General features: G+C 35.1%; 4 protein-coding genes across 4 annotated transcripts; 2 read left to right on the forward strand and 2 right to left on the reverse strand.

Moving 5' to 3' along the window:
- Positions 1-484: 484 nt before the first annotated feature.
- LOC113763879 lies at positions 485-1,543 on the forward strand. Its single transcript, XM_027307861.1, has 3 exons — positions 485-833; positions 913-1,050; positions 1,160-1,543. The coding sequence occupies exons 1-3, from the start codon at positions 507-509 to the stop codon at positions 1,373-1,375; spliced, it is 681 nt and encodes a 226-aa protein (XP_027163662.1). The 5' UTR covers positions 485-506; the 3' UTR covers positions 1,376-1,543.
- Positions 1,544-2,874: 1,331 nt separating this feature from the next.
- On the forward strand, positions 2,875-6,409 carry LOC113762197. The gene is made up of 2 exons (XM_027305524.1): positions 2,875-3,402; positions 5,998-6,409. Exon 1 carries the CDS (start codon positions 3,023-3,025, stop codon positions 3,377-3,379), a length of 357 nt encoding a protein of 118 aa, XP_027161325.1. The 5' UTR covers positions 2,875-3,022; the 3' UTR covers positions 3,380-3,402; positions 5,998-6,409.
- Positions 6,410-6,846: 437 nt separating this feature from the next.
- LOC113763198 (ras-related protein RABA1f-like) lies at positions 6,847-8,213 on the reverse strand. The gene is made up of 2 exons (XM_027306941.1): positions 7,993-8,213; positions 6,847-7,279 (listed from the first exon to the last, which is right to left on the reverse strand). Exons 1-2 carry the CDS (start codon positions 8,211-8,213, stop codon positions 6,847-6,849), a joined length of 654 nt encoding a protein of 217 aa, XP_027162742.1.
- A 9,264-nt stretch (positions 8,214-17,477) lies between these two features.
- On the reverse strand, positions 17,478-19,884 carry LOC113764000 (WUSCHEL-related homeobox 9). Its single transcript, XM_027308020.1, has 4 exons — positions 19,749-19,884; positions 18,776-19,543; positions 17,854-18,104; positions 17,478-17,645 (listed from the first exon to the last, which is right to left on the reverse strand). The coding sequence occupies exons 1-4, from the start codon at positions 19,882-19,884 to the stop codon at positions 17,622-17,624; spliced, it is 1,179 nt and encodes a 392-aa protein (XP_027163821.1). The 3' UTR covers positions 17,478-17,621.
- Between the last annotated feature and the right edge of the window lie 1,208 nt (positions 19,885-21,092).

Below are 21,092 nucleotides of genomic sequence, written 5' to 3' on the forward strand. Positions count from 1 at the left end.
ATCATAAGAAATTTCATAATAAAATTCCATTAAAACCTCATGGTCTTTCCTTAATTAACAGTGAATTCTCTCTCTTTTTTTTAACAATTTTTATCTATTTATTTAAATTATATATTCATTTTTTTAACTACATAAAGTAACTTAGTTTGGTATATGCAAAGTAATTGATATATTGGTAAATTGTTTAAAAAATGAATTTTCACTCAACGAATTTGTTTAATTCATTTGTACAAGAAAATTTCGCAAAATATTCTAAGAATTATCAGCAAAACTGTTATTTCAAATTAAATAGATGACAAAAAAAAGCAATTTCTAAATAATATCACGACAAGAAGTTGACCAGCTTTGTTCAACGCAGTGGAATTTTTTTATTTTTTATTTTTAATGTTTTTTACCCTAAAGTAACATGTTGGGACATCTTCCTGCGTGGCGGACTAGAGTTGAAAGGGCGAAAGAATTCAATTGTGGATATTTAGGTCAAGGGCAAAGGAGCGGGAGTGATCACCATGGCTGATGATGAGCAGCTTTCCAAAAATCAAATTGATGGTGATGCAGAAGAAGATGCGGAAAATTGTTCCCAGTGGCGTCTAAAAAAGAAGCAGAAGCTTGACGAAGAGAGTGATGGGACCGAGGATTTGGACGAGGACGAGGATGATGATGAGGAGGAGGTGCATGTATCAGAAGAAGATGATGGTTCCGATGATTCCATGGAAGAGTTCACGATTTCTGATGAGCAGTTTGAGAGATTGAAGCCTGAGTACTGCCCTGAAGGGGTTGAAGAGGTCGATGAAGATGTATGGATCAAGTATCTCAAAGAGATTAGGGAGAGCGAGGTAGGTATATTTGTTCCATTCCTTTGCATTTGTGATAATCGGATTAATTTTATTTGGATGATGGTGCTTTTGTTCACAGGGTTTCGATATTTACCATTATCCGGGTATGTGCTTGATGGCTCGATATCATCCCATTGATATTGAGAAGTATCCGTCAGAACTCGAAGAACTAATTGATTTCTCGAATGCTGCGCTTCTTGATTTCAACCAGAAGGAAGTATGTATCTCTTCAATTTTTTTATTTTTTTTTTGTCCATTTCGTTCAATACTTCTGCATCTGCCTCTGGGTCAAGCGAATCTAGGAACCTTAATTTAATTCCTTCCAGGGCACAAAGTACAAGTTGGAAAAGGTTGAGAAGGCAAACAGACAACTTGCTGGTCCTGGTTGCAACTATTACATAACTTTCCAAGCCAAAGATTCTGTTGCTGATGCTTTCAAGACCTTCCAAGCTGTAGTATGGTGGGGCATAGATAGGTCTGGTTCAGAATCCTCCGCAGCAGTTGTGAAATTCTGCAGGCTGAAAGCGGCTGCTGCAACTTGATTCAATCTCATTGGGTTTTCTGGTATTGGTTCTGAATTTTAACGAGTTATTAATGTAGAAATGAAAATTTGGAAATTGGGTTAAAAAAGCTAGCATGATCTGTACTCTCTTTTAGTTTCTGATTCTTCAGTCATCAGATGATAAATTATGATGGTTCTTCGAAGTTCAGCGTGATATCCATCAAGTGTCTAATTGTGAAGCTTGAGAACGGAAATTGATCTATATTTATAATTGTTTAAAAGTTACAAGACTGAGACTTCAATAAGCAAGATCACATGAGACAGGCTGATGATGGTGCTTTGGTACTGGCCCTGTAACATAGGAAGTTCTAAAAGTTAGGAGATGGACTATCTTTTACTTTATATATATATAAATCACATAGAGTAGAATTTTTCTACTAACATTTGAATCCATGAGATTTTGGCATCGCGAATTCTTGTTTCTTTTACGTAATTATGTTGAAATCTAGAGGATGTTTAAAATAATGTCCAGGAGATTAGCCCAAAAAAATTTGTAAATAAAAAGGATTTGAAAGTACAATCTTTTTCAAAGAAGAAGAGAATGCGCCGTAGTTCTCAATTTATATGAGCCAACTTAAGTATGTACACTGGAATAGCCAACGAACAGCTCTTCGTTTCATCAAAGTGATGGCTCAATGTAACATCTCCTCGTTTAATCACGCTAGAGGAACTTACCAATGAATACTGGTTGTTCTCCCTTTTATTTTACTGCTCCTGAAGAACTACTCTTCGATTAGTTTAATCGAGCTGGAGAAATTTGCCAGAGCAATAATGAAATTAATGTTAAAATGGGTGACAACAATAGCATATGGTAGGGGAGGTATGAAATTTGAAACCTCTCACTTGCACTAAAATTTTTTTTTTTAAAAAAAAACCATGGCCGTATGGTAATATTAAGGAAATCTCAATCAATAAAACTCATCTGGCATTATGGTTATTATTCCTAATGACCATTTCTTCCAATTCGCCTCAGTGGATTTTTGTCCATTTCTAACTTCAGATATTTCATTCAGTAAATTGTTTTTAAAGTATGGATGATAAGTACAATTTTCATTAATTAATAGACATCAGGTTTGTGTATAATTGACTAATTCAAACGTTGATGCAACAAGAAGAAGTTCTAATATTTTTTGTTCATTGTTTACTTGAAAAGACACGAAAGAAAAAACGAACAGAAAAGAACCAACCATCTATAGCAAAAATTTTGATGGAACTAAAATTGTAAAGTAACATATTGGATGTATTTAGATATGTCATCAATCAAAATTTATTTAATATACTTGTCTCGTAAATACGTCTTTAAATCACTCATTTTATCTTCTTAATTATTATTATTTTTAATCTCATATATATCATCATCACGTAACAAAACTTACTTCAAAATTTATTCCGAATTATACCCTATCCAGATTTCTGAAACTAAAAGATGTTAGCAAATGGCAAACTCATATTTTCTCTACATTTTGTGGCAGCAAAGTTGTCGTTATATTTTAACATAGTATTGCCACGCCTCCATTCCTGCAGTCAACAGCAAGCAAAGCACAAGTAAATACCACTGCATTCGACAGACATAGATTTTCTCAAAATTCCCCATTGTTTTCAGCTTTATCCCTTCAAAGCTTCAACCATGACGGACCACCACGAGACGCGAGACGGAAAACCCAACAAAAACCTTCCTCATGCTTCTTCAGAGAAATTCCCAATTGGATCCTCTGATAGCGGGTTCTCTTCCGGGCCAAAGTACCCGAATCCACCTGAGACGACTAACCCGGACCCGGCCACTCTCAGGGAGCAGTGGAGGTATGCTACTAGGCAGTACAGTAGATGGTATTCTCAAGCTTGGGGCACCGCTATACTTGCGGGTCTGTCTTTCTTTGCTCTTGGTTGGATAATTAAGGGTTCTAATCCTTTGCCCTCTTTCAAGAGCGAAAATGTGGAAAAGAAAGATGATAAGAATAGCCCTGAGCAGGCTAAGCAAGGTTAATTGAATGGTGATTTTGGTTCAAGGTTAGTCTTAAGTTCTTGACTTTTTTTTTTCTAATTGGAGATTGAAGTATTTTTACCTGTTTGGTTATTATGGGTTCATTGCAGCAATTGTATTTTTTTTCGTGTTATCTTGCTCAATTTGTACCCTTTTTTATGATAAAGTGAGGTAATCCAATGGTAAATTTAATTCATGTTTATTTGCGAGTTCTTGAACTTGATTGCTGTTAATTGAGGTGATTAAGCAGTTTATTTGTTTCTGAATTCTGGGTTTTTGTCACAGAATTTTTATATTTTCATGTTATGTTGCACGATTTGTTCTTGTGACAAGGCTGATCAAAAGGTGAATTTGTGTTAAGCTTACTGTAGATTCTTGAACTCTTTGGCATAGTAATTGAGGTTATAAGGCTGATTGATGGTTATCAATTTCTGGGATAGTTGCAGAATTTTTTGCAAATTTTCACGTTATGATTCCTTCTCTGTCTCTGTTTGTCTGAAAGCGGCACTGTTATGGAGGTGAAACTAGGTTAGGAGGTCAATGAATTCAAGATTTGGTCCAGTATTAGGACTTTGCGCTTCTCCTTTTGAGTGCCTATGCCCATTGATAGCAGTGCTAATGTAGGTACGTCTAGAGTTATACTAATTGAGGTAAGCCTATAGTCAGCTGATGTAGTTAAATCATTTTTAGTAGTTTCAGTTTGGAAACTATTTGTTAGTTGTTCTTGAGCTCACTGAAATAACAAATGTGATGGTTAATTATGTAAATTTGGACTTTTTAAAACCTATTTTGGTATGTCATGGTCTCTCTATTGGTCTTCATTTTAATGGAAACTAGAACATTCTTAAGAACAACAAGAAGTCTGGCCGAGTTTGCTATGTACTTGCAGATTCACACAATAGTACAATCCTTAATATCTCAGAGTAGGAGGTTTAAATTGCTAATCGACAATGGATGATAAAGTGTGTAAAAGTTGAGATGGGCTATAGGATTATGGAGAGTATAGATTTGGCATGTTCTATTGCGTGTATGAGTAAGTGGGATGGATTAGTGAGAATGAAGTTCTACTCTCATGATAGCATCCTCGTTGTGCAAATATGATGGTTTTGTGACTGATAATTTTTGTGAAGTCCTTGATTTCAATTATTCTATGGCTCAAGAAATCTTGTTAGTGGTGGTACATGTTTGGTGTAAACTGTGTAGTTTTTAGTCTGCAATGCTTAAAACATTTCCAGAATAGAAATGGAAAAGATCATGCTAAAAGCGTAATTTAATGCATCCATGTTATTTCACCAGTTTTGGTCATACCACCTCATTTTCGACTTGTGCAAAAGGGTGAGTTCAGTGGTCCTACGTAGGAGGTGCTGGAAGTTCAATCTTTAAAAATTGTGAAATTTTGCTTATTCCTATCTGACATCATATGCAATCTGTATTGCGTTATTGAAGAAACAACGCAAGGGGATTCTTTCAAAATTTGATCTGTATCACCATTTTTCTAAATCATTTGGTGGTTTGTCCATTGTCTTTCCTTTCAGTTGCTGTACAGAACATGAGTAATCAGTTCGTGCTAGGTAACCAAGCTTGTATAGCATAGTGGAGCAGTCCTGGTAAACTAGATGGTGAAGAAACAAGCAGATTTGAAATGGCATGTTGAAAATTGCTTTTTTCTTAATGGAAAAAGTGAAAGACAGAAAAAATTCTACTTCTGCTTCAAGAAAATCTGTGGGTGAAAAGTAAGCATGGGAAATAGAAACATATTTACAGTGCTTCCTCATATTTGTTTCAGATACTGATTAACTCTCAAATTCCAAATAAACGTCTCTCAGCTCTGGAGCAATAGCCTCAATATGTTACTTTCTGGCACACTAAAGTAAATCTCTCTCTCTCTCTCTCTCTCAGCTTTTCATGACTACTGACTAATCTAGAGTTGGTATTAAGCAAGGGCATAACTGTAGGCAGCAGGTGCCCTGTAAGTGAGAAGCACATAACACATGCTCATCTGTAAATTCATCCACTATACTTGTATGACACAAGTATTTGCCTTTGTATCAGTGCCGTGCCAGTTTTAGTCCCTCTCTCTTCCTCCCAGCTCTACAGCCATTCATAAAATAAGTTCTTGATATTAACTACATTGGAAAATGTACGCCATACAGCCTTTGGATTTCGTATCGGAAATGTTTCAATGTTTGATATGAATATTAGCATTAACTAGTTTGGGCTGTGAAACTAGTAAATGGCTGCATTTATAGCCACAGGTTACGAGTGGGAGAACTGTAAACTGTCGGATGGCTTCGTTGTACAGCTAACTGTCTTGTTTGACAAGTATATACTGCTTTACCTCTTCTTTGTTGTTTTTCCCTTATAATATCTGGAAATATTACCTTACTGTGTATGTGATCGCTCGGTATAATTTCTTTGAGATCCTAAATGAGAAAATGACCAATGCAATAGGTATAATAGGTGGCGGAGAGCTTGTCTGGTTTATTGAGAGAAGTTCCTCTATTCCTCTTACAGTACTTAATTTTGAACTATAGATAAGACCTATACTTGCTTTTATTTGACGTCATTTTATATGTAGTTGATGCCAAAAGTTAACAGCTTCATCACTTTGTTTTTCTCAGATAATTCGTAGTAACGTCTTGAAAGTGGATGTAAAATGGGGATTTTATGTTTCCCAGCTTCACTAGGTTGCTTCTTGAGTAATAGAGCAAGTAACTACAAGAAAAAATATGTGGAGAAAGCAACAAAAAGGAAGATGAGGCATGCGACCTTGAAGTTACATGTACCAACAACGTACTCTGTTTTCGAACAACTGGGTGTTCTTGAATGGACTAGCAACGTCTTTGTTGACGTCTGTGGAATTTGTATAATGTATTTTGAGTTACCGTACCTGCTACAACTCTCAGTTTCTCGCAAGAATGTAATCTGGATAGAATTTGAAAAGGGCATCTTTCTACTGATGAAATCTGTGTAAAGTTTCAAAATCCAATTGGGCATTCAGTGGATATATAACAGTGCAATCTTTTCCCTTCCCTCCTCTTTTGTCCTCAATGCACAAATAGAAGTAGGACTCCATTATACCCAAGTTTGCTCTTAATTAGGGGATGGCAATTCTGTCTCAAGCCATTCATTGACATCAGAAGAATTTAATTTACTGCTTACTCAGCTGTAAAATTAGATGCGCGTAGCTTGCTGGAACAAGGAATAAAATAACTAGAACAACTATGAATCTCTGTCAGAATCTTGATTCTTACATCTTCTCATTGCCCTCTCCTTTTCTGTCAAGTAAAAAGAAACTAGCTCTCTCCTGGCTAACATGGTATTGCATAGCTGAAAAAAAAAAAAAAACTAAAACTAGCGGTGATGGTTGCAGCATTTTTTGGCATGGTACAAACCTCCTATTCGCGTATGGATATAGCAGTAGTTCTGCAGTAAAATTCTCCACAACATGAGAGCATTTTCTTCACTCTTTAACCAGAACAACAACCAGCTTTCTTGACAGCTGATACATCATCTTTGGTTCCAATGTTTATAGTTTGTCCTCTAGGCAAAGCTGCAGGATCATCTCCAATGTCAAGAGCCTTTCTGCTAACAACATGGTAGATTTGTGTCAGCACTTCCGTGAAGGCATTTTCAACATTAAGGGCCTCAAGAGCTGAAGTTTCCATGAAGAAGGTCTTCTCCCTCTCTGCAAAAGCTGTCGCATCTCCAGTAGGAACAGCTCGCAGGTGACGCAGGTCTGCCTTGTTTCCAACGAGCATGATCACAATGTTCACGTCTGTATGATCCCGAAGCTCCTTAAGCCATCTCTCCACATTTTCGAATGTCACATGACGGGTAACATCATAGACAATTAGAGCACCAACAGCTCCTCGATAGTATGCACTTGTGATGGCACGATACCTTGAGCAGAGAAACATACGATGTTACATGCATTTCAGACAGTGTTTGAACCTTGTACTTCAGTGTAGAGATTACAGATGAAATTAGTCCCCATTATTTTCATCACATTATGGAAAACAGTAAGCAAACTGTTGTGTTTTAGTATCAATTATGCAGTTGACTGTTGTTATTACAATCGTCCGTCCGTTGATCATATATTGTGTACTTCAGGAGCCTATAAATTACAATCTGAAAATCCACAAAGCTTCGATAAAAAAAAAAGGAGCCTATAAATCCGTTCTCACTTTATGCAAGAGCAAAGAACATTGCATAATACTACTATTGAACGGTAATCAATCAAAATCTAGAGACGATAATTCTGGTTGCACATATCTTAATGAGAGGAAAAGGGTTGAGCAAGCACAATTTCAAAATGCCACTTTGTATGGCCATAGGCACATTCAACATCAACCAAATCCTAAGAAGAAATTTCTATCAATTTCCTCAACTCTCCTTTATCTTTTCTGTTTGGTTTCTTATATTTAGCCAGCATAAAAGCATAATTTCATGCATAATCAGCAAAGAGAAGCTTTGAAATTAATTTACACATATACATACGTCCACGTTAATTCTACACGAAATTCATATGCAATATTTGTACGTGATGGGCACAAAGGAAAGAGAAATAATATACTAAGACGGAGGAGGTAAATTCAGGGCGGGGACTTGCGTACCTTTCTTGGCCGGCAGTGTCCCAAATCTGAGCCTTAACGATTTTGTCATCAACCTGAATGCTGCGGGTGGCAAACTCAACGCCAATGGTGGACTTGGATTCTTGACTAAATTCATTGCGGGTGAAACGAGACAAGAGGTTCGATTTTCCGACACCTGAGTCCCCTATTAGCACCACCTTGAATAGGTAATCATAATCTTCATCAGCCCTATATGCCCCCATTTCTTGCTATGTTTTTTTTTTCTTTTTTTTTTTAATGATTGATCTCGAAGTTAGTTAGAGAGGGAGAGCAAAGAGAGCTGGAAAAACAAACAAGGCAAAATATTGTTGGCCGATTTGATGATTCGATTGATGGCAAAATGGCAATGGTACAAAAGAATTTCCCTCCGCATATTTAGGAGGGATAGAGAAGAGAGGCGAGGAAAGAAAGATGACACTTACCGATTTTTTTTTTTTTGTAATTTATGGTATGATGGTTGTTTTAACTTTTGATTTTAGTTACCTCTTTATCTAGGGATTAGGATGTCTAAGAGGATTTGTACTTACCTCTTAATAGTTGTGAATTTATTCAAAATCAAGTTCGTGCGCGATTAGTGCAGATATTAGAATGAAGTTATTTTTTGAATGAAAAAAAATTCGGTCACAACTTATTTCTTAGCTAGTTTGATACTTTGACCCACAATTGTAAGTTTTTTTTTTTTTTTTTTTTGAAAAAACGAATTTGATTTTCTACACTTTCCAAGCACTAATTAACCTGCTATCACCTCAGCCTGTTAAATTTCTCCACCCAATCTACATATTAGAAATAAATCTGGACTTCAGGGCAAAAAAAAATATCTGGACTTTAGAAAGTGCACTATAAATCTTGCACGCTAAAAAGGCATACTTCTCCTAATCAGGTTTTCTGTTTGTGTCTGTTCAGTCATGGAGTAAAAGGTTTGCCTCAAAACTGTCAAATTCGGGTCCCAAACTGCTCCAGCTTTAATTTTTGAAATGTACTAATGACATTTTTTCATATTTGTATGAGATGAATAGAGGCAGTTTACAAGGGCAAAATCTGCGCGAATTATTAAAAACATTTCATTAAGATGTAACCTTGGACATCCACAACCAAACTTACAAAGTACTTAACTCGGAAAGCTATGGATCTAGTCCTAGTGTTTTTTAACTAATATATTGATCTAGATTTCGTTCATGATGTTTCAAATTTTTCTTCACATTTTGAACAAATTGTGATTCAGTCCCCCATATTTCAATTTAGACACTTCTGACCCATTGTGTTTCTCAAGTTATATTTTGTTTAGATATCTAATGGCATTATCATCTTGCACCTAAAATTAAATTTCTTCCTTCTTTTAGAAATCATGTATCATTCAAAAAATTTGTAAATGTCCTAACAATTTCCTGAGTGAGTGGGAATAATTTGGAGGCGCCATGTCACCTTGAAGTTTATCAAAATTTGAGGAGATAGTAGTGGGCAGTATATGGATTCACTCGTATTACCATCAACGGTTCACAGAAAAGAATGAGTACAAATTTTAAGACAAAAGTTTCTGTAGACTGAAAGTGGAGAATATTATTTAGTTTGGGAGGAAAACAACATATTGAAGTTGTGAGGGAGCAAATACAAAATATAAATGTTTGTGACCAGATGTACTCGAATTGGAAAACGAGAGAGTCAATTGAAATTACTTAAAAAAGACTAGAATCCAATCTAATACAACTGAAACATGGAGGATTGAACTTAAACTGGTTTAAAGACGAGAGCAAAACTACAAGTCAGCCGAATAATTTGGGACCAACCAATGAGTTCCTCGTCTTACGATTCCATTTCCAGCTACGGTTTCTCTTTTCTACTCATGTCAGGAAATCAATCACTTGTCTCATCTCAAATCTACTTCCTTTCCGGCCCATATCTCCATCACTGTTTATTGTTGACAAATACTGAGCCGCAACAATCACCGGTACCATATTTTCCACAAACGCTTGTCAACAAAGTTTTAGTTATCATGTATGCACTTTCATTTTGTAAAACATCGGTCAACAAAATTGACAAGTAAAATACGTGATAAGAGTGTAAATTCTCAAAGCACAATCTAACCAGCTGCAGGATCTCAGAATTGGAACTGCTATTACCACCCTCTTATATGTCAATGATAATTAACATTAAATTTTGAATTAAGTGAATTACATAAATACCTACTTTTGATTGCAATAACAACCACCTTGTGATCTGTTTTTGAAATAAAACAGACTCTATATGGAATAGGTGTTTTTAGGGGTGTTTTTCAAAAAATTTTACAGTAACAATTTATGTGGAAATTTTTTTACTGTAGATGGTTTATTTGGATTCTGTTTTTTTTTTTTTTTTTAAAGTTATATTTTGGGGTGTATTTAGAATTTAAAATTTTTGTATATTTTTATAAATTTGTTAAAAATTTTTCTATTATCCACCACCACCCATCACCGGCCACCACCGCCGACAACTACCCTCTCCTCTTTTTTTTTTCTTTGTCTCTCTCTCTTCCTCTTTCCCTTCTTTGACTCTTCCTCTCCTCTCTCCTTCCTCATCTTTATTCCTCGGCCACCCTTTCTCCCTGACCCTAACTTGGCCCCCTCTCCTCCTTCCTATTTTCTAGTGACCTCTGGTCACGAGGAAGGGGAGAGGGTGGTGGGTTGGGCAGGATGAGGGAGAGAGGAAAGAGGGACTGGTGGACAAGGGAAAGAAGGAGGATAACGAAAAGGAAAAGAGAGGATGAGGGAAAAGAAGGAGAAGGCAAAAAAGGGAGGGAGGGAAGGAGAGAAGGAAAAGAGAAGAGGAAAATGGAGGAGAGGATGGCTGTTAGTGGTGGTGGCCGGTAGTGAGTAGTGGTGGTAAGTGGAAGAAAAAAGAAATTTAGGGTTTATTTTATTTTATTTTTTAGTATATTTGAGATTGTATGTTTTTGGACTTATTTTTAAAGTTAGTTACTAGTGATCCTACAAACAAAAACAGTTTGTGGGAAAAATAACAAACCCAAACAAAATAATAATATATGTGTTAAGTTGGTTTTACATAGATTACTAGTTACTTGTTTTTTCCTTTCATTTGATCTACTTGAACAAATTGGTTTGCCATTCCGTTGTGTCCATTTCTATTTTATCAATGAAATGTTCAAAAAAGCTTACAAAAGAAAAATATTAACTAATTTAAATTTAAATTTGAAATTTAAACTTTGATATATATCATACATTCAATCGTGACATTATATATACTGTTAGTGTGTATAATATTTACACAAAAAGTGTATATGTTAGTCACTCCTTAAAAAATCAAAGCAAATGCAGTTAACAAATTGGGATAATTTCAAAAATCTCCCCTGAGATTTTTGAAAGTTGCCTGACCTCTCTCGAGATTTCGAGAATTTCAAAGACCTCCTCTGTCATAAAATTGGGTACAATGCTTTATGCTTACATCAAACCCAGTGAAATGATTGTAGTAGCTTTACAGCTTACAAAGTATTTGACAATTACGTGGACTGAAGCAATTATATTAGTAACTAATTGAATAAACAGAAATAGTACAAAAAAGAAACAAATATTTTAATTTGCCATAAGAAAAAGGGCGCCAATTTCTAAATGATCACAATTTAAAACTAAAAAATTTCTAACTTGCACTTACAACTACAACATGTAGATTTGTTTGGATTGGGCTTTATTTCCCCAAATTTATTTGCTTAACTCGATCGAGTGTGTTTGGATTGTGAATTATTTGAGATAATTTTGTGAAAAAAGTACTGTGACACTTTTTTTATATGATATATGTAAGATAAAAAGGTGATTGGAAAATGTATTGATGATGTAAGCAAATCAGTGTGTGTAAATAAGGTGTAAATAAAATGTAAATTTTTACAATCCAAACACACTCATCATCATTACAATTTCCAATACACCTTTTTACCTTTCCAATTACCTTTTTATCTCACATACATCACATCACAAAAAGTGTTACAGTAAAAATATCTCTAATAATTCACAATCCAAACAGACCTAAGCTTGATGTTGAATAATGCTAGTGAATTCAAAGATTCACCTCTAAGGCTTAAAATTGTTATTCCAATTCGTTGTTGAAATTAGTTTTCTTACTTGAATTTTAGTAATTTGACGCCAATTCTTGAATCTAAATTCTCTAAAATTTGTCCTCCAATCGTTTGTTGCTACCCCTATATAAGAACTCTCGAAAGTAGCTGTTCTAAAAAGCCATTGCAAATAGTTGTAGAAGCCTCATGTTGATGCTTTGCATTTGCCAGCATTTGTACTCACAGCTCCTAAATTTTGACATTGTTTAACTAACAATTTATGCTTTCATACTAGATTAACTAACTAATGTAACATATGAGGGGCATTTTTCTAATTACTTTTTCGCTCTCCTAAATCTAATTTTTTTTATTGTTTAGTTTTTTGAATTGGGCTTAACTTATTATAAGCTAACCTGTTTTAGAGGAGGTTTCCAAACTTTTAAAGCTTGAGGGAGGTCAATGCAATTGTTAGAAATCTCAAAAAGGTTTATGAAAGTATCCCTAACAATTTTATGGGTGCCAATATCAATTTTCATTTGAAAAAAAAAACTTGTGTTGTTTATCAAATACTTGGCCATCAAATGTCAGGGGATGACCACAGTTCCCCGAATCCCTCAAAGTCCTTGGTTAGTAAAGCATACGAATGTCAAATGTGACGGTTCATGCATAACAGTTATCAGGTAGTGACTTTGACGTTAGAGTGGAAGGAAGGAATTTTTGCAGAGTGATATATCCAAATCACTCAACCTCAATCAATCAGAAGAACTCTATGTATGTCTTATATAGCAACTCAACTGTTCTCATTGTCAAGCACGTAAAATAGTCTGCACCACTCAGTCCCAATTGACCCGTCAACAACAAAAGCTTCCACACCTACATACATAAAAAATTTAAATCAAAAGGCCATTGTTTCATCTTTGTTTGATGGATCACTGAATGTAAGAATGTTTGCTTGATCATCATTGGAATTGTTGCACTGTTCGCAATACTGTGCTCTTATGGTGTGTCAACTATCAAAAGGCTGATTAATGCTAAAATCCTCTTTGTTATACGTTAAGGTTACAACTTATGCTTGATTTATATTCATCTTGTTCTAGAGAGGAAGGGATTAGGGAGTTTGAAAGAGGGAGTGCAAGGGAGAAAATTTGAATTCCAACACTTTCATTTAATGGATTTGTCCGGTTAATATTTAATAGGTGGTATCATTTTACAAACCTCCCCTGAGGTTTATGATAATTGCATATAGTACCGCTTAGGTTTAAATAATTACATAAACCTTCCCTAGAAAATACTTTGAAGCTCACTTTGCTTATGTAAGCAAAAAATCTCCATTGAAAATCCTAAAACACCCTTAGATGATTATCCTCCACAAAAACAAAATTCCTTAGTAACGTTAAATTCAAAATATTATACACATATTTTTATAAAGTTGATTATCTACTAAAAAAATGTTGATACCTACTTGACCAACAAAACTAATTCAATAAGAATCTACGTGTGGAGGAAACTAATGTTTTTATTGACTCTAAAATCACTAATATATGGAGTAAGATTGGGTTTAATTTTTGTGGGTGTCTATGACAAGATAGAAGTTTATCACTCTTATTATTCTTTTTTCATTTTTTACTTTTTTCAAAGGATTTACTAAATTTAATTTACAATACATTAGTTCTCTTCATGGAGACTTTAAATTCAACATTGGATGAAGGTTATTTTTGTCATTTTAGACAATGAGGGGAGGTATGTGTAATTTTTTAAACTTGGAGGGTACTGCCTAAAATTGTTATAAATCTTAGGGGAGGTTTGTGAAATTATCCCTAAATAGATTTGTCCCTCTCTTGTCAAGATGTTTTGAACTTTACTTTTTTTTTTCTTTGAAATTTCTAATGCCCACATTGCAAATTTTGGGTGAAATTTTTTATATCGTTCAATCATGTTTTCCCAAAAGGTTAAATCTACCAACATGAATTTCTGATTCTAAAACAGGATTGTCTCACCAAAGGTCTGCAAAAAGAGCAACTTTAGCAGCAGTATGTAGGCATCAATCCTTATTTTGCCTCTCGCCAAATACAAATTAATTAAACCGACCGATGCACATTTGTGTACACACAACCAATGATGGAGCCAAGGGGGGGCAGAGGGGGGCCATGGCCCCCCCTAAGTTTTGAAAAATTTAATTCATAATATGTAAATATATGTATAAGTCAAAGTTGGCCCCTCCTAATTTTTTACAATTTTAGTTTATATTATGAGAGTTTATATATATATATATATATATGTATATATATCTGTGTGTGTGTGTGTGAATTAGCCACCTTTTGATTTAATTTTTTCTTCAAAAAAAAGTTATTTATTTTTTATTGTAATAATTATTTAACATTCAAAAAATTATATAATTTGATGATCTATAGTAAATTGACCCAATTTGATGTATTATAATAAAAGACTTAATTCATAATTATCAATGGGCTACAATAAAAATAATTACTTTATTGGTCCATATACAAATATACACCTTAGCCTAATTGATAAAAAAATTTAAAATTAGTGATCTATCCTCTTGTTGACTCATATACAAATATACAAATAATTACTTGAAGGCTTGGTGAAGACAAGAAATTGAGTGATATATCCTGTTATTGGCAGATTGATGATATTTGTTCTCACTCTTTTTGTATCAATTGCAACTATAGAATGTACATTTTCAATTGTGAATATAATCAAAACAAAACTCTAAAACAAGATAAAAGATAATTTCTTGAATGATTGTCTAACAATGTATATAAAAAAAAAGGATGATCAAAATTTAACACTGATTCAATTATAGATGAATTTAGTTCTATGAAAGAACGTAAAACTCAATTTACTTTTAAAAAAAGAGGTTGAAATTTCAAGGTATGCTAACATAACTTTTATCTTTTATTAATTGAAAATAGTTATATTTATATTGTATAGTTATATTTTTATTTTTGCACAAATGACATATTGAAGCATCTTCTCATAATGTACAAATTTGGGTAGTTTTGTTATGTTATAAGATATTTAATCAAAGGTTATTTTTTGTCCTAATTTTTGTTATGACTATGCTGCATATTTATGTAATAGACATACCTTTATAATTAAAATTAAAATTTGATATTTTAAGATATCATATATTTAAATAGATGAAAATTATTTTGAACATAACATATTAAGATAATTTTGTTCAAAAAAATTTTGGCCCCCCTCCCAAGGAAAAAATCCTGGCTCCGTTTTATAGTCTATAGAATGGACATTTTCAATTATGAAAATAATCAAAATAAAGCTCCAAAACAAGATAAAAGATCATTTCTTGAATGATTGCCTAACAATGTACATAAAAAAAAGGAAGTTGTTCGAAAATTTTGGCATTGATTCAATTAGAGATGAATTTAGTTCTATGAAAGAACGTAAAACTCAATTTATTTTTAATAAAAGAGGATGAAATTTCAAGGTATATTAACATAACTTTTATCTTTTTTTAATTGAAAATAATTATATTTATATTACATAGTCATAATTTTGTTTTTGCACAGGGAACATATTGGAGCATCTTCTCATAACGTGCAACTTAAGTGGTTTGTGATGTTATAAAATATTTAATCCAATGTTATTTCTTATCTTAATTTTAGTTATGACTATGCTACATATTTATGAAATAGACATACCTTTATAATTAAAATTAATATTTGATATTTTAAGATGTCATATATTTAAATAAATACAAATTAGTTTGAACATAACATATTAAGATAATTTTGTTCGAAAAAATTTTGGCCCCCCCAAGGAAAAAATCCTGGCTCCGTCACTGCACACAACATATTAACAGCTAGCTTGTAGATGTGGGTGTAGAGCATTGATGATATGAACAAGTGATTTGTTTGAAGAAAATGTGAAGAATATGTCAAAAACGTGAAGAAAAAATTCACAAAAAGATAAGTGATTTTCGTGAGAACTAAAAACATTCACTTCTTTCCTTTTGGGGTCAGATCACCTCCTTATTCGTGCAAAAAGGAAGATCACCTTCCCAAAATAGTACAATCCGAGACAGTGATACATTCAGTCAAGACAAGGAGGTTGGTTGCCACTAGTCCCCACAAAGTTGGGTCACAAAACTTCATCTCATGGTAAGGTGGTTTTTACTGTTTTGGGAGTAGGAAGTAGAGAGGTACACGAATGCCTAATGCCCTACTTAGATGAACATGGGAGGACTTCAAATTTTGCAGAGCAGCTAACGTCAGATATGGAACTTATTCTGCACTCACATTTCTACAAGCAATTGGCTACGGCAACCAGTAAGGATGCAGTGTGGAGGACTTATTCTGCCTTTGAAGATAATTCCAAGCGGTAATTCTTGTTTTGATTGACAACACACTGCAGATTGCTCAGTGCAAATAGCCAATCAAGCTTACGTTCGTAACGGGGATTGGAGGGAATCCCATCTCGTTGATCGTTCAATTAACGCCCGCTTGCTTGCTTAGACCTTGAACCCTAATCGATAGTATCCCTAAAAAATTTTCCGGGGAGTATTGAAAATTTTTTGAAATATAAGGTAATTAGATTACCGAAGTTTGAAGGTCCAAAATAGTTGTAGGTTGCGTGCAAATGCTCTCCCAGTGAGGAAAAGAAAAGGGTTTGTTTATGAACAAAAATTACCGATCCAAGAACAAAGGGATTGATTCTTCTCAAACTCTTGTACCAATTCACGTATAATTAGCATGAAGTTGATCATCAAGTTTTGACAGTTCCTTGGAAAGACCTAAAACATGTGAACAAATTTTTATCTTACGCGGAATCCATATGCCAAGAATTTGAACATGATTTTAGACCAGGAAGGAATAGCCTCTGAGACCTCCAGTTGGAAATTCTTTCAATTTTGATGTTCGGAAACAAATAGCACCCTTTCATCTATAGTTTTTTTTTTTTGGGGTTTAAGCTCATCCACAAGATTTTACCCACATGGAATGAGAAAATTCTGAAATCCCTCAACAATCAATAGCACTTTGATAGTGAAGAACCACAAAGAAGTACAAGCTTTTAATAGTACACACTTTTGGCAATCGACCATAGCGTCCTTTGTTTATCAAAATGTGGCAACATTTCCTTAATTTCAAGCACAGGCGAGATTTTGTTCTAGCTTGCAAGTTAGAACTTAGAAGCACCTTGCTTTGCTTATGCAAAAAGCAACACGAATTCTGGCATAATTTACTGGCATAATTTATGAAGATGATGATATCACAGACGTTGGAAGACTACAAAAACCACAAGAATTGCACACGCTTGCTAATTGCATCTATCTATCTAGTTTGCACAAATGGCAATAACGAGTCAGAAGAACAAGAAAATTTTTTTTAAAACAAGCTAACAAAATACTTATGTAAATCAGTCTAGAGATCGTTATAACACATAATGAAACTTTCCATGACACAAAAGTCCAACAAACTCAAAGCTAAAGACTAGAGAGCCCTAGCTAGCTAGCTACGGAAGAGTCAGAGAGCGAGATATAGAGATGCAACAAAAACAAGGCAAGTGACGAATGGCTGATCCCCTCTCTTCAACATCCACGAGTCGGATAAATCTGCAATGCAATGTTCCCACCAAAATAAAAGAAAAAAAAAAAAATCCCGAAAGGGTAAGTTATCATAGGGAACAAGAACATTATAGCAACATGAGTACAAAAATATTGTACTAACAGATGAGAGTTGTAGGATTAAAGCATTCAAATCAAATCAATAAAAATTACGCAAGCTTCTAAAATGAAAGCATACTACTCGTAAATTAAGTACCAAATCAATAGTGGTGTCATGAGATGAGGAAGTTGACGTGCGAATCAAGTAGTAGAATGCACCATGCTGAAGAGGCTGGAGAGTGACACCCCATTCATTGGTCATAACAGGTTGACCAGAGGAGTGTACCAGCACTGCATCATCTCCAAATGCTTCTCTCACGTTAAAGAATGCACTCGTCACCTCAAACGCCACATCGTTGATAAAAACGGTTGATTTTGTAGGATCAGCTGAGCCCGTTTCACCAACACCTGCACCGTCACCCATTGAATAATCAGCACCTCTCTTTTTACCACCCCCCCCCCCCCCAAAATACCAAAAAAGAAAAAGGCAAAATGAAGAAACACTTATAATTTAGTATTTTTCATGCTCATCATTCACACAGGGATATGAAGAGCCAATGCAGTAGTCAACAATCCATGCAGACGTTCTTAGAGACAAAGATCATAAAAGTCGGGCAAGAGACAAATCTATCCTTGTCTGTTTTTCTTACCATGACGAGTATGTCCACATGCTGCATATAACAAATGAATGATAAATAGGAAAAAGTAGATCGAACAGTATCCATCAATCACTTCCATGAAAATGCCCCACTTGTGCATACTGCTTCTGCATTAGCATGATAAGGGACAAACATTTATTCTCATTCTTGTTCCAGAATTCATCTTCTAAATTTGTACAGATCAATGATATGATTCCCATGTTCAAAATAAAAAACTAGAACTAGTTATGAATTATATGGGACATACGAAAATCTGTGAAAACAAGTGAGTAGACCAGATGGTTCATTAATTTCTACGTGGTAGCCTATGCCATTAATGGTTAAGCTAAGAAAATACTACTTGATTTAGGTGAGGGAAATAATGCTCAATTAAAGGAGAAAATTTGAAAGAAAAAAAAAAGATGATCAAGACTTAAATACCATGAACGTGATCAATGCTTGACACGGCAGCTACACTTGTGGGAGAAAAAATACTTTGACTAGTAGTAATTGGAGGTGTAGTTAAAGCAGTGTAGTTTAACTGTTGCTGCAGCTTAATCTTCTCATCCTGAACCTTTTTGGTGGGCACATGGTTCATCAGCAGCAAATCACTGAGCAAGAGACTAGAAGAGTTTTGGATCGTATTATCAGCCAGATGAGAAAGACTCGGTGCATCAGAGAAACAAAACCCTTGACTAAAAGCAGCAGGAGGTGTTGACTCTGCAGCAGAGGGTGGCTGTTGCACTGGGAAAAAGAAGGGTACAGGCAAGAATTCAGCACTGTGGGATTGGAAAAAGTGCTGGTTAACTGAAGCAGTTGGAGAACTTGATGTATCCAAAAGGTTCTTGGGACCGAGTGAGAGAGTTTTGTCTGCTGAATTTTGAGAAGACCTTTCAGAAGAGGATGAAGATGATGAGAGAGAAGTAGTTTTGGTTGCGGGAGGAGTAGATGTAATGTGAGGGATTTGTGGAGGTTGTGACTTGGTGGTGCTTTGGAAATGGCGCTGCTTGTGCTTGCTTCTTGATTTTCTGTTCTGAAACCAATAAAAGACATTGGCATCTCCAACTTGTCCATATTCTTGCAATTGAGCTCTGATTTTCCTTATCTCATCCCTTGGAGGGTTCACCATTCCCGAGTTGAAGATAGCTTCCAGTATCCGTATTTGCTCCGGCCTTGGATTCCATCTCGGTTTTGGCTCAGGACTCCTCTCTTCAGACCCTATCATAGTCGAACATAAATCAGGATAAATTGTTAGCCGTTTTCTCATGTTAAGCTCGAGAATTAGAAACAGACAAGTCAGAAAAGAACAACTGTAAGTTAAAAAGCTACATAACAATCAGTTTTAGACATCTCAAGTCAGAAAAATTTGAAACCAGTGAATGGAAGTGGCTCAATGATTGAATGGAATTACTACCTGATGATGCACAGGAGGGGGCTCTTTGGCAACCGTTAGAGATGAGAGAAGAATTGATCTCGTGCTGCCATTGGTGCTGAGAGTTGCAAGGCTTGGACTTAAACATGCTAGGCCAGTGTCTATTTGATGAAGCCATGATGATAGCTGGGAACAACTGTCAATTGTTATGTGGGATTCCTCCTCACACTTGAATGGACAAACCTTATACTGGTATACTATCTAGGAATTCAAACAGAAGAAGAGAAAAAAGGACAAGTCTTCCTTTTTGTTGGCTTTGTGTCTGAAGAGAAGAATGAAACGGCTAGGCAAACATAACGTCTCTTCTTATAGCCATCCTCACCTACTCCTCCCTTTCAGTTTCATCATGGATGGATTGTCAATTAATAAAAACAGTCCTTCCTCCCAACCATGTCCCTAATAAAATATGCTATCATGTAGTAGAAAGAAATATAAAAAAGACAAAACCCACAACAGGAATCGCCTGTGGAAATGATTAACAAGAATAGAAAGCGAATTAAATATAAAGTGATCAAGAGGATGGAGTGTAGTACAAAAGACCCATACTTCTGAGTTCTGAGGAGTCCTTACTAGTGGAATTTTTGCATTAAAACCGAAATACTTGTTCACTACTCAAAAGTACAAGGCCAATCCCCCCGGAAGAGAAGCAAAGAGAACATTGAAGAAGCACATGCTTGGGCTTATATTGGAATCTTCTTCATCAGAGACGGAGTAGACAGACAGAGAGGAGATCTAAATGCAAAATATTGGAGATGGGGTGTGGTGTACTGCTGTTGTGGGGTTCTGCTTCTGATCACTTTGTCTGTTTGTAATATAAGTGTTGCATTTTTATGATGAATCTGCAAGATTTTCCAGTTTTCTATGATGAATCTGTTTCTTTTCTTAGGGAGGGTATTAATGGAGAGGGTTGAGAGGGTTTAGAGATGAGTACTCTAGTGTGTGTGTGTGTGTGGGATTAATATTCTATTGTAATGGAACAGGCTGTTGCAGGAATAAATAAGGGGTGTGCGATGTGGAGCGGCACTGGCCTTGGGGTTTCTGAAAGTCAAGAAAGGCTTGTGTTGAAAAATTTGATTGTCTCAACTTTCAAGCAATGGTGAAAGATTAATTGCCAGTTTGTAGTGTTTTTGGGCACAGTAAGAAGAGTTTTGGATTGACTCGAGGGGCATTTTAATGTTCATTAAAAAAAAATTAGCAAGTAACCAGAAAGAGAAATTAAGGACTCGCTAATGAGGATTTTTATCTTTTGTTAGTAAATTATTAGTGAGGACTTTTAATTAGTTAGTGACACTATACTTCTCTTATATTCTTTTGGTAGCCCTGAAG

This window comes from Coffea eugenioides, chromosome 2 (assembly GCF_003713205.1).
Source record: "Coffea eugenioides isolate CCC68of chromosome 2, Ceug_1.0, whole genome shotgun sequence".
Classification (NCBI taxonomy): Eukaryota; Viridiplantae; Streptophyta; class Magnoliopsida; order Gentianales; family Rubiaceae; genus Coffea; species Coffea eugenioides.